General features: G+C 58.0%; 1 protein-coding gene across 2 annotated transcripts; it reads left to right on the top strand.

The window, feature by feature from the left end:
* Positions 1 to 11,690, top strand: MS4A10 (membrane spanning 4-domains A10). 2 transcript variants are annotated; one of them, XM_024574475.3, is made up of 8 exons: positions 1 to 176; positions 4,036 to 4,226; positions 4,671 to 4,790; positions 5,832 to 5,888; positions 7,459 to 7,590; positions 8,436 to 8,546; positions 10,666 to 10,772; positions 11,261 to 11,690. In XM_024574475.3, the coding sequence occupies exons 2-8, from the start codon at positions 4,053 to 4,055 to the stop codon at positions 11,358 to 11,360; spliced, it is 801 nt and encodes a 266-aa protein (XP_024430243.3). In that variant the 5' UTR covers positions 1 to 176; positions 4,036 to 4,052; the 3' UTR covers positions 11,361 to 11,690. The 2 variants fall into 2 exon arrangements, with proteins under 2 accessions (XP_024430243.3, XP_045039377.2); XM_045183442.2 differs by lacking the exon at positions 4,671 to 4,790.
* The last annotated feature ends 286 nt before the right edge of the window (positions 11,691 to 11,976 follow it).

The following is an 11,976-nucleotide window of genomic DNA, read 5'->3' as shown; positions in this document are numbered from 1 at the left end:
GCGTGTCTGGGAGCTCAGAGCAGAGGTCCCAGAGCCAGGTGAGTGGTCCCTCCACCCTCTCCAGCAGGAATCTCCATCAGATTTCTAGAAGCAGCGCCTGAGACAAGGATTCCGTGCCGCTGGTTGGCGAAAACCGCTCTCAGGAGGAGCAGACCAAGGGAAGCAGGACCAGGCAGGTGAGATGAGCCCAGGACAGATGTGGTCTGAGCTGCACAGTCGCTTCAGCCTGATCCCGCAGGGGGGTGGGAGGGGTGCGCTCCGAAGCACAGACTTGGTCCCACCCCGAGGCAAGGAGGCGGGGCTTTCCTATGCCAGGCTGCACCCTTGGGGGAAGGGCGCAACTCAAACTCCCAAAAGGGAGCAACTGTGAGCCCTTAGCGCGTCAGGAGGCTCTGGGAAGCGGGAGGACACCCACACATCTACCCCACAGAGGAATTCATTCCCTAGAGCCCTGTTCCCCCTGCAGTCGCTGACCATTAGAGGTGAGGCAGGGAGGGGCCGTTTCCATTCCGATCCCTAAAACTCATACACACAGAGCGGCAGTTTTGAGGGAGCAGAGCCCCAGAGAGGGAACGGGGCTTTCCCAGGGCCACTCAGAGCCAGGTGTGGAGTCCAGGCCTCCTGACACCCGCGTGTGCAGGCCTCTGTCTCCCGCAGGGCCCACCCCCTTTGTGCAGGTGAACATCTCTCTGCACCAGCGCTGCGTCCTGAAGCTCTGGGGGGGCTGGCTTTGGCACACTTACAGCTATTTCCAACCAGCTTCTACCCAACCCCAACCCTCTAAGGGGGTCCCCGGTCCCCCTCCAGCACCTCTGTCACATGGTTGTGACTTGATACCTCTCAACCACTGCCTTTCTCTGCTTGACATGGATGCATACATGAATGCACACATGTGTGTGCACACGCGTGTACATAGACACCCTCGGAAGCTCTCCCTGTCCTCCAGGCCTGCGCAGCACAGTCTGATCAGGGTCGCAGGTTCCTCTGTCTGCAGAACTCCAGAGACAAACGCAGACCACTAGTTCAATACACTCGGTGCTCTCTTTCCCTCTTCGGGCCCTTCCCAGAGCCCTCATGCCCACCCCACCCCCCACGGTGGCCACCCCTCCAGACGATGCGGACAGGACTCGTCAGGTCTTAAATGAGAACGAGACATGGGCCAGATGGAGCCTGGATGGCAGGATTCCAGGCACACAGCAGGCTGATCTATTGCCTGCGCCAGGCCCTGCAGGTCCCAGATGTGATCCCGCTGTAATCCCCACAGCCCCTCCCCAACCCAGCGTAGCCACTAGCGCTCCCCAGGTGACAGGTGAGGAGACTAACACGCTGAGATGTAATCAGCCTGCCCCAGGGGCAAAGTCCCAAAGAGCAAAGCGGGCATCTGGCCCAGGCTCATGCTCCTCTAGTGCTCATGACCTAGTTCGCTTGTGGGGGGCTGGAGGGTCCTAGCTCTTTCCCTGCCGGAGACCCAGGGAGCACCCAGGTGGTAGCTGGTGTTCTTGGGGATGCCAGGCTGGCTGGTCCTGTGGGCCGTGATCTGACTGCAGGAACCAGGGAGGGGTCAAGGCTAAAATAGTTCCCCACCCCCCCACACTGTTCTCCTGGGTCTGCATCACAGGCAGAAGCTTTCTGAGGACTCAGAGTTCATGACCTTCTTCACAAACAAGCAGACTTCTCCCTCTGGCTACCTAACCCCAGCCTTCTCTGACTCCTCTCCTGGTTGAACAAAGTCCCTTGTAGCAGCTGTCTGCCATGTGAGAGAATTGTGTGGAACTGGCAGTGACCTTGGAGATCACAGTCCAGTCCCTACCCACGCTGTGATAGGCACACGAGAAAACCAGAAGGAGGGCAAAGAAACCACCTCCCCCACCAAAAAAACCCCCACCAACACACGTCTCTAAGTTTAAGGCCAAGAGCGTTCTCCACAGCTTACCAAGTAGGTAGAATTATTGGACAATGAGACCAAGTTTCCACGGCCAATGAAGTTTGGGAAAGGCCCTCATCATTAAAACAGAGCGCTCCCCTGCAGGAATTCTCAGGCCTCTAATATGCTGAACAGCGGGAAGGTGATATCCAGGGTCCCCCGACGTGTTTGACCATGGAAGCCTTTTGCTGCTGATCTGTCAGGACCAGTGTTCCATGGAACACGCTTTGACGAAGGTTACTCTGGCTTCTTGACTCTAATTCCCTCGTGGATTTTTGAACCATTCCCACTGCCACCACTCTGGACAGCAAAGGCCAGGTGGAGGCACACCTCCAGTGACCAGGAACACACTATCCCCCCGGACAACCTCTTCCATCCAAGACCCCTCGGCCAAGAGGTCTTCCTTCCTTTGTGCTTCCCAGTGATGGCGCTTCCTCTGTCTTCCCAAGCTCACGGAACTCTAGTTGCGGCCCGTGGCTAATGGATATAGGTCTCCGTCACCAGCTACATTCCTCAGTCCAGCTGGCTATGTCAGAGGGGCCTGGATGGCTGGGAATTGAGAGAGGGACAAATTCCCAAGCATAACTGGGTCAGGTCACAGAAAAGAGTCATGTGTCTCTGGGCTCAGCTTCTGGAGCCCAGGAAGGAGAAAGGCTCAGCCTCCCCTCAGCCCTCCCCCCTAAATCTGGAGCTATTACCACAGGCCACCTGACCTCCCTGAACCTTGGTTCTTTTTCCATGGAATGGAGTCAACTTCCTGGGGATTGGACGGGGGTAAGCAGGCACAGTGCCTAGCGCAGCACTGGTGCTCACCAGCCCCGCAGCCCCATCTGGCCCTTTGGCTCTCCAACGCTGTCCTTTCCTTTCCACACTGCTCAGGGGCCAGTCGTCCAGGCTGCTGTCCTTCCCGGCCCCTGAGGCTCCTTCCCCGCCTCACCATCACCATCACGGCAGGGAAGCTGCGAAGTACAGATGCTCCCACAGGACCTCCTCAACTCACACAGTCAGAATCAAAACCTGGGAGAATGTGCCCCCCACTCTTTCTTCTTACTAGAAAGAGTAAAAAAGTCCACTTCCTTTAAAGGATTTCCTCATTAGTCCCGTCCCCGTGGAGAATCATCTCCTACCAAGATCTCTACAGCCGACCCCCCTCTCTTCCCCTCCCAGCCCCCATCCACTCCATTCTCCAGACTTCAGCTTTTCTTACCAAGTCACCAGGCAGCCCCAAGTTCTGATGTACCACACGGCATCAACATACAACATACGAGGTCTCGGCACGTGGTGCTTTGAGTCCCCTGCAGAGTGCTCCCCATTGAAACACCCAGAATGTGCATCTTCATTCACTGAGGCAACTGTACATGGAGGATTTAAGTCCACAAGCTCTGGAGCCAGGCTGCCAGGCTTTAAGTCCCATCCCAGCCATTGGCTAGCTGTGTGACCTTAGGCAAGTGGCTTAGCCTCTCTGAGCATCAGCTGCAAAATGGGCGCAGGGATAAGGATAAATTCAGACCGTGAAGGTAACATGCTTATGGCTCTGCTAGGAACAGAGAAAGTACTTCCAAATGTTGACTTATTTTCTTGAAAATTGACCGTCTAGCTCGGTATTGGCTCACAGCGGGTCCTCAGCAGGAGTTTCCTTCCTTTCCGACCCCCATCGTCCCAAACCCAGGAGGCACCCCCATTGCCGCAGGTGGTGGGACAATTATTTTGATCCCCACCCACCCTCATTTGCCTCATCGGGGACAGTAGGTTCACCATACCCGCCCAGGCCTGAGGCACCAGGGCTTTTGCCAGACTGCACTTGCCAGAGTGGGGGAGTTCTGGCTTTGGATCATTGGGAAGTCTGTCTGCTCCTTGTTTTTCTGCCCTGGAAGGAGCTGTGTCCCTGCAAACCGCACAGAGGCTGTGAGCGGCAGTTCAGTTTCTCCCCATCCCTTGGGGCCAGTTTATTCCAGTTCAAATCAAGTTCAAGGGCTGCGGGGCAGAGCAGCCACTGTTCTGGAAGGCCCTGGTCCAAAGGGAGGAGGTGGCAGTCACTGAGCGTCACCCAGGCTGAAGCCCCAGGAACAAGACAGCTTCTGACTCGACCTGTCTCCTTGGCCGGCCTCCAGGATCCTTGGCCCAAGTCATGGCAACAGAAGCCACTGGAGCAGCCGCCGTTGCCCCCATATCTGGCGCTGGGGGGCTTGAGCCACAGCAGGCCCTCAGCCCAGCCCAGCCCAGCCAGACCAGTCTCCCCCTGCCTCCGGACTGGCACCAGGAGAGGCCCCGGAAGAGGACCATCCTTCTCCAGGGGCTGGGCGTGAGTGACCATTTCCTAGAGGCCTGGGGGTGGGGAGGAGCCGACAGGGATACATGAGGAGGGTGCTGGGGAGCCCTGAGGATGGAGGAAGACGAGAAAGCCTCCAGCTTCCCTGTTTAACACTCATCCTGACATTGAACGCACCGTGGGAGGCGGCGAGAGGCTGCCCACACCCACACCAGCACTGGCTCAGCGCTGGCTCGTAGGAAGTCCGCAACAGAAGTCGTCCCTTCCCTTCCCTTCTCATCCCCCCAAACCCCGGTCATGGGTGGTAGAACAGCTACGTGATCCCCATCTGCCTTCCCGAGGAGTGGTCCTGCCTTGCACATCCACCAGGAGCCCTGGGACGGTGGGAAGCAGACTCATTCCAGCCGGTTGGCCCAGGGCACCAGTGACCTCCTTCAGGGCTGGGCCTCTCACAGTGGCACCCTGTCCCCTGCCCAGGCCTTCCATGTTGTCATCGCTGTGCTGCATGTGGTCCTCGGGACTACCCTGGTCTCTGCAGTCGAGGGCCTTCACCTGGTGGTGCTGAAGTCTTGGTACCCATTCTGGGGAGCGGCCTCTGTGAGGAGGAGCCAAACACGGGCTGGGTGCGGGGCCGCGGCATTTGGGACCAGATGTGGTGGGACAGACAGAGCTCGTGAAAGGGCAGCATCGGCCAGTGCCTTCTCCAGTGTCCCTCTCTGCGCCCGTCCTCCAGTCATGCTGGAAATAGCTCCTTCCCAGGAGACACTCCCGGCTTCCTGCACTCTCCCCTCATTTAACACGCGAGTCCAGCAGAGAAGGGGGTGAGCACGCACAGGGGCGCTGGACTTCCATCAGGCCTCAGTGCAGCCAGACTGCCTTTGCTGGATGCAGCAAACATCCCTGGTGCCTGAGTCTCTGCCCGGGCCAGTCTGCAGGACAGGGTGTGAGCTGCGGCTCCTGTCCTCCCAAGATGAGAAGAGAACAGTACATGCACAGTTCCCCGAGGCTCCCCAGGGTGCCCTCCCGACTCTGGACCCTGGTGGAGTCCTGCTCGCACAGTGCCCCAGCTCCTCTCAGACGAGAGTCCCAGCCCTGCACTGTCACTCTGGTCCCCTGTGCTGGCTCCAAGCTTGCAGTGCACAGAGACGGGACTATCTCCATGCACAGCGCCCACTCATCCCTTTGCCCCTGGTGGAGTAGGAACTCAACAAGCGTTTGAAAGTATAATTGCAGGAATGCACCAGAGACCTTGATGCAGAGCTAAGCTCCTCCCCGCTGCAGGATTCAGGAAGGACTAAGGGTCTCCGTGAAGGGGATAGTGCAGCTGATCCAAGAGGGAGGGTTTGGGCTAATAAAATGGGGGAAGAGGGACGGACTGGGAGGGCATTGGGAGCTCAGGGCACAGCTCCATCCCAGGTATGGAGGGTTGTGAGCAGAGGGCAGAGCTGCTGGCTGGAGCGGGCCTGGGATGGGCCATGTGGTGGGCAGGCTGAGCTCCCTTTGTTGGAGAAATGGGGTTTTCAACCCCACCGGCTGCCACAGGTGGGTTTTCTTAGCGAGCACTGGGAAGGGAAGGAATTTGTGGGTTTCAAGGAACCCCAGCTTCTCTCTTATGACTATTTCAAATCTGGCCTGAAGTTCCTCTTTACAGGGATCTCGGTGATAGCAATGAAAGTGGTTCCAAAAACCTCTCTGGTAAGTTGGAGAATTGAGATCATGCCCTTCCATCCCCAGCCTGGAGTCCCCTTGGGCAGGGCATCTGTGTGTGGCGGAGACTCCAGAGGCTGCCATCCAGGATGTGGTGGAGCAGGCACAAGTCTTCAAAACAGCAGGGGGCGCCCACGCAGAAAGGCGCCAGGTCCTGGAGGTCTGCCCCTCAGGCACGTCCCTGACTCCACGTGTTTCCCCTCCACTCACTGCCCTTCCTGCACCCCAGTTCTGCCCACCATCCTGTCTGGCCTGCAGGTGTCGTCCACCCTGTTCTCAGGTGCTAGTCTGCCCTCATCACCCCACAGCTGTCAGCCCCTCCTTGGTTCCCCGGTGCCCTCGGCTTGCCTCCCACATCAGCAAGGTGCAAGGCCCAGACTGCAGCTGGGTTCCCATCTGCTTCCCACCGCAGAGCACCAGCCTGACACAACTGTGGTCCTGCCCGTGCTGGCTGCCCCTCGCCTGGCATCTTGCCCTGTCCCCACCTCACATTCTCTCCCAGCCAGACTTACTGCTGATCACACCTCAGAGTCCGGCTCACACGCCGCATCTCTCCTAACCTGCCATGGCTGGCTTCTGTGTCCACCTGGCCCCTGACTCTCTCCCGTACGCCAGGTGCCTGAGCATCTTTCTAGCCTAGAGGTGGGGGTAGGGAGGGTAGTTGGGGGCAGGCACAGAGTAGACACTGACACAGGACTGGCTGATGGACATGGGTGACAGAGAACTGGCCCTACCACCCCTACTTCTGGCCTCAGTCCACCGCCTGCCCCAGAAGCCCTGGCTGGTCCACATTGTGCCCTCAGCTTGGTCTGGGCTGTGGCTGCCCCCATCTTCCCAGAGGGTGTAGAGAACAGGAGGGTGTTGTACAGTTTAACTGGCAGAGACAGGAGATGCCTTGCAAAGACCCACCTGTTCCTCCCGGGCAGGGAACTTCAGAGCCAAAAGCCTCCCCCTTCTTGCAGCTGAGCACAGGGCTCCTCTTCCCTCAGAGAAGTCCATCCGAACCCAAGAGCCTGGAGGTTCCCTGTGTTCATATACTTCCTCACTACAGGGGTTTGCACTCGGTAAAAGGCCCTTGGAATGACGCTTAACCCAAGATGATGAGGACCAGAGACATTACAGGGGCCGTGGAGGGTGGGGAAGGAGGCAGATCTGGGGTGTGTGAGGACGGGGCACCTTCAGGGCTCCTCCGGCCCCTTCCTGTGGGGCAGAGGCTGGGGGAGTGGCCCACTGGGTGTTGAGTGGGCATATCTGACTCCAGGATGGTGGGGGCCAGCTGTGAGAGGGAGACATAGTAGAAGCATCTTTCTTTATTACAAAGCCTATGGATCTGGAGGCAGCCCCAGCATCCTCCAATCCTCTCCCGGTTGGAGGTCTCCATGGGGGCCTCTCAGTGGTCAGCCAGCTAAGAAAGTCATATTTGGACAAGAGCCTTCAGCCCAGAGATGGGCAGAGTCTTTCCTGAGGCCCCAGGGCAGGCTGCTGGCAGGCCTGAGCGAGGTGTACCAGGGTCTCTCGCCTTTGGGCAATGATTATCACTTTTATTTTTTGCTTGTAGAAGGTGTTGTGCCTGATAACAAACTCCACCAGCGTCTTCTGTGTGCTGGCCGGCCTCTTTGTCATTGCCAAGGATCTCTTTCTGGAGAGTCCCTTTGAGCCCCTGGTCTGGAGACTGTACACCAACAGCACAGTGAGTGCCCAGGCCCCCAGGGTCCTCTGACTCCCAGGAAGTTGCTGCCGGGGGGCTTGGCCAAGGGCAAGTTTCTGGCTCTCGGGAAACTTCCACCAGGGCCCAGGTGGCGTCACTCACATCACTGAGTCCAGTCCCACTGCTACAGATGGGGACACTGAGGCCAGAGTGGGGCAGGTCTGAGGACAGCCCACAGCCCCACAGCAAGTCGGGGGTGCCGTGAGGACTCAGAGCTGGGTCTGTGACTCCAGCCCAGTGCTTCTGTCACCACAGCTGCCTCTGAAGCAGGAGGTGGACCAGCCACCCCACATGCGTGGCTGAGGGCCTCTGGGTCAGGTTCCAGAGGTTCTGGCCACACTGGCTCCCTCTTCTTCATCACCTTGCACAAGCACACACATGTGTGAGCACACCCGTGCTCGGACACACACACTTCCCTCGCCGAATGTTCTGGCCCCAGGAGATGTCCCAGCTGCACAGTGGCCCTCAGCCTGTCTCCTCCCTCCCCAGCTCTAAAGAGACACGCCTTACCTCTGAGCCCAGCCCCAGTAACCCCACCTAAGTGGGGTTGAATGAACTAATGCCTAAGGCCACTTGCTGTTCCAAGTTCCACCAGGAACCCATGAGGTTCTCCAGCCCTCAAACATAAGACAAATTTCACCGAGGACTCATGGGTGCCAGGCATTGGGCACAGAGCAGTGACAGAGCCAGACCCACTCCCCACCCCACACAGCACACCTGGGAGCTGAAGCCCCAGTGCCCTCTGCTGGCTGGGCCTGACCCCTGCCTGTGCGGTGTGATAGGCGCAGGCTCCCATTGAGGCCTCACCCTGTCCCTGCCTCCCCCAGGTCCACATCCAGAGGATGGAGCTGGCCCTGCTCTGCCTCAATTGTTTGGAGGTCGTCCTGTCAGGTGTCACGGCCGTCATAGCCTGCAGGGACTACTGCCTGTCTGCAGAGGTGAGACCCCCAAGGGATGGGGACAAGAGGAAACAGAAGGCTCAGGCAGGGACGTTCAGGCAGGGGGTACATGGGGACTGTGTCTCTCACTCATTGCCAACCATTCAATAGCGAGGCCACAGAGGCAGCCCACAGTACAGTGGGGGAGAGAAGGCACAGGGCAGAGAATGGCAGCTGAGGTGGCAAATGCGGGGTCACCAAAGGGAAACAGCCATGAGCTCTCCGCGCCGCTGGCCACTGCTCTCCTAGCTCCGAAGGCTGGGAGCCCTCATCCGGGAGGTCTGTGGAGGGCAGGATTCGGGCCAGGATGAGAGAAGCCACCTCCAGCACGGGGACAGCACCTGCCATGGCTCGGCGACAGGACAGGGAAGGTCTGGGGGAGCTGGAGCATGTTGGGGGGCTTGGCTGTGGTAGGGCAGGCAAGAGGGGTCCCCGGGGCCGAGCCCAGCAGGCACACCATGCTCTCTCTCTGGGAAGCACTTCAGGTAAGCGTGATTATTTAGCTGAATCTTCTCGGCAACCCTTTGAAGTAGGTGCTTACTTCCCCATTCTGCAGGTAAGTAAACTGAGGCCTAGAAAGGTCACACAGCAGCTGGCAAGGAAATCCAGGCCTCAGCCCAAGGTACGTGTAACTGACAGAACAGAAGGCCAGGAAACAGAATTCTGCCCTCGCCCCAGAGGTGATTTCCCAGGCTCATTTTATTAGAGAAAAACTCACAAGCTTAACTTTAGAACACTATGAAGATGGATGTTGTAGATGCCCCCACAATCCTGCAAATTTAGCACTCTGGTTGTCGACCACCTGCTGAGTTTTCAGGGAACACAGATGTGAGGTGGGGGCCCCGAGTTTTATGTAAATAAGTTCTCCTACTCACCGCCCGGTCACGTAGCAGCAGGTCTTCTCGTTAGGGCATCAGAGAGCTGGCAGGGGGCCTGAAGCCACTGAGGCCCACCCCACTTTTCGGGGTGGGGAGACCGAGGCCCCTCACCTGGCTGCAGGAATTAACAGTGATTGTTCCTACGTGGGGCACTTGCTGTGCCAGGCACTGGGCTAAATGCTGCAGACGACTGTATCGGTCCCCGTTGCTGCTGTGACAAATCATCACAAACACAGCTGTTGTGTCTTGACGTTCTGGCAGGCAGCAGTTTGAAGTGGGTCTCCCTGGGCTAGAGTCAAGGTGTCAACGGGGTCGCCTCCTTCTGGAGGATCTGCGGGAGAACCTGTTTCCCTGACTGTTCCAGCTTCTAGAGGCTGCCCATATGCCTGGGCCTGCGGCCCCTCCCTCCAGCATCCTCGAACATCCCTCTTCTGTCTCCCCTTCCTCTGTGGAGGGTGCTGGTGATTACACTGGGCCCGCCCAGGAAATTCAGGGTCATTTCCCTATCTCAAGGTGTCCTGATTAGCAGCGTTAACGCCCCTTCGCTATGTAACCTAAGATGGTCACAGGTTCGGGGATGAGGACATGGACGTCCTTGGGGGCCATCCTTCCGCCTGCCACAGGGAGGCTCCGACCTCCCTGAACCTCGCAACCACTCTGGGAGGCAGGCTCTGCTTTCTTATTTGCAGGGGGAGGAGTGAGGCTCAGAAAAGCTAAGTGACGTCCCCAGGTCACAGAGCCAGTGGTCTCCTCACCAAAGACCTTTGTGGCCTCCTCCATCTGAGAGGACAGTGGCAGGGACAGGCTCTGCAGCCCTGGGTGGTGCCACCCTCGTCACGGATCAGGGATGAGGGCGACGCAGCAGTGGCTGGGGACACTCTAGCATTAGACGTGCTCCTAGAATGCCCTGCAGCTAAGAGGAACTTTGGGGTGTCACCTGGCCCAGCCAACACAGTGTTTTGCATATAGTCACCTGCACCCTGGTGGCCGGCCAGGAGTGAGGCCCAGTCAGTTGACTGCCCGGTGGGCCCCTCCCTGCTCCCTTCTCAAGAACAAGGAGGTAGAGAGAGCCACACACCCATGCACCCCCTTCATGGAAGCCCCTCCATCTCTCCAGCCCCAGTTTCCCCACCTTCACTGGGGCCTTAAGACTTCAACAAGTGAGCCGGTGGGAAAGTGCTTTGTCAAAATCCACTTCTCCATGTACGTGAGCTCTGGAGACAGTGGCTCCTCTTTTGCAGAAGGATGACTTGTCCCTTGTTCCCGACACATCACTGGGGTTCAGTGGGCCTCCTCCATCCTATGAGGACGTGATTCAAGGTGACGCACAAGAGGAGCAAAAGCAGAGGTGAAGAGGGGCTGGCCCTGCCGTAGCATCAGAACTGGCCCTGTGGTCCCTTCCCCAGGGGGCCGTTACCTGATAGGGGCAAATGATGCTGTTTCAAGAACTGTCTGTCCCATACTGGTGGCCTAGGCGGGGTGGTCCCCATCCCCTCGGGCACAGAAGAGGCCTCCAGGCCCTCAGCCCCCATAAGGCCTCAGCACCACCTGGTTAGCTAGAGCTGCCTCAGCTGGTCCATAGCACAACCAGGCCCTCCCCACCCACCCTGCCAGCTCAGCCACAGCGCCCGCTCCCACCCTCCACTTTCCCTGTCTGCTCTCCCCAGTCTGTGGTGGGAGCTCAGGGAGCCTGTCCATGTGGGGCCCAGGAGGCCCCGGCCCTGCCTAGGCTCAGGCTCCTCTAGAGTCTCTGGGAGGACAGGACCCCGGGTTCAGGGTGGAGGCAGAAGGGGTGTTGAGTCTGACAGAAACCACAACCAGTTCTTCCCTCCAAAGTGCCAGTGAGACGGTCTGCCTCCCTGGGCCTCAGGGCCTCCAACCGCACAGTGAGGGGCAGTGGACGCAGGGACCAGCAACCCCCTCTGCGCGGCTCTGACAGCCGGCGTCAGGGCCAGCTGAGGTTGCCGGTGAGACTTCGGCCTCCAAATTCCACAGCCGCTCGCGCTAAGAGAGTGAGGTGAGGGAGAGAGGCCCGCCTCCCTCGGTCCCCAAACGTCAGATGTCCGAGCACAGTCTTCACAGTTTGTGTTTATCTGTGCACTGTGTTATATTCCCTTCCTGTTCCCTTACACTGATTTTTTTTCTCACATAACAATGTTTTAGAGGGATACTTTGTATCAGCAACAAAGAAAGTCAGTATCTTTCCATAAAGAAAAGCTAATGACAAAAATAATGTAAACGGGATGAAAATAAAGGAACAGTGACTCGCTACCCACCTCTGTGATCTCACTTATGATTCTCTGCCTCCTGGCTTGCCACTGGCTTTTCTGGGGGGCCATGGACACCCCAGGCACACCCCTGCCTCGGAGCCATCCTCCTGCCTCGGCTCTTACCCTAGGCATTGGCAGAGCCTGCTCTTTGAATCTTTACGAAGCCACCAACTCTGGGCCAAGGCTGACGTCACTTAATCCCCCATCAGTTCATGAGGTAGGTCCTGTGACTAAAACAGATAAAGGTGGCCATTTGTTATTATAAACGTATCTTACAAGTTC

Source organism: Desmodus rotundus, chromosome 5, assembly GCF_022682495.2.
Source record: "Desmodus rotundus isolate HL8 chromosome 5, HLdesRot8A.1, whole genome shotgun sequence".
Taxonomy (NCBI): Eukaryota; Metazoa; Chordata; class Mammalia; order Chiroptera; family Phyllostomidae; genus Desmodus; species Desmodus rotundus.
The sequence above is the reverse complement of the archived record's forward strand: the minus strand, read 5'-3'. Positions and strand labels throughout refer to the sequence as shown.

Excerpts from the sequence above, each read along its gene's own strand:
- MS4A10 (XM_024574475.3), top strand. The coding sequence starts at position 4,053 with ATGGCAACAGAAGCCACTGGAGCAGCCGCCGTTGCCCCCATATCTGGC. Across the intron at positions 8,547-10,665 it reads ACTACTGCCTGTCTGCAGAG|AAGGATGACTTGTCCCTTGT; the intron begins GTGAGACCCCCA and ends CCTCTTTTGCAG. Across the intron at positions 10,773-11,260 it reads CAAGAGGAGCAAAAGCAGAG|TGCCAGTGAGACGGTCTGCC; the intron begins GTGAAGAGGGGC and ends TTCCCTCCAAAG.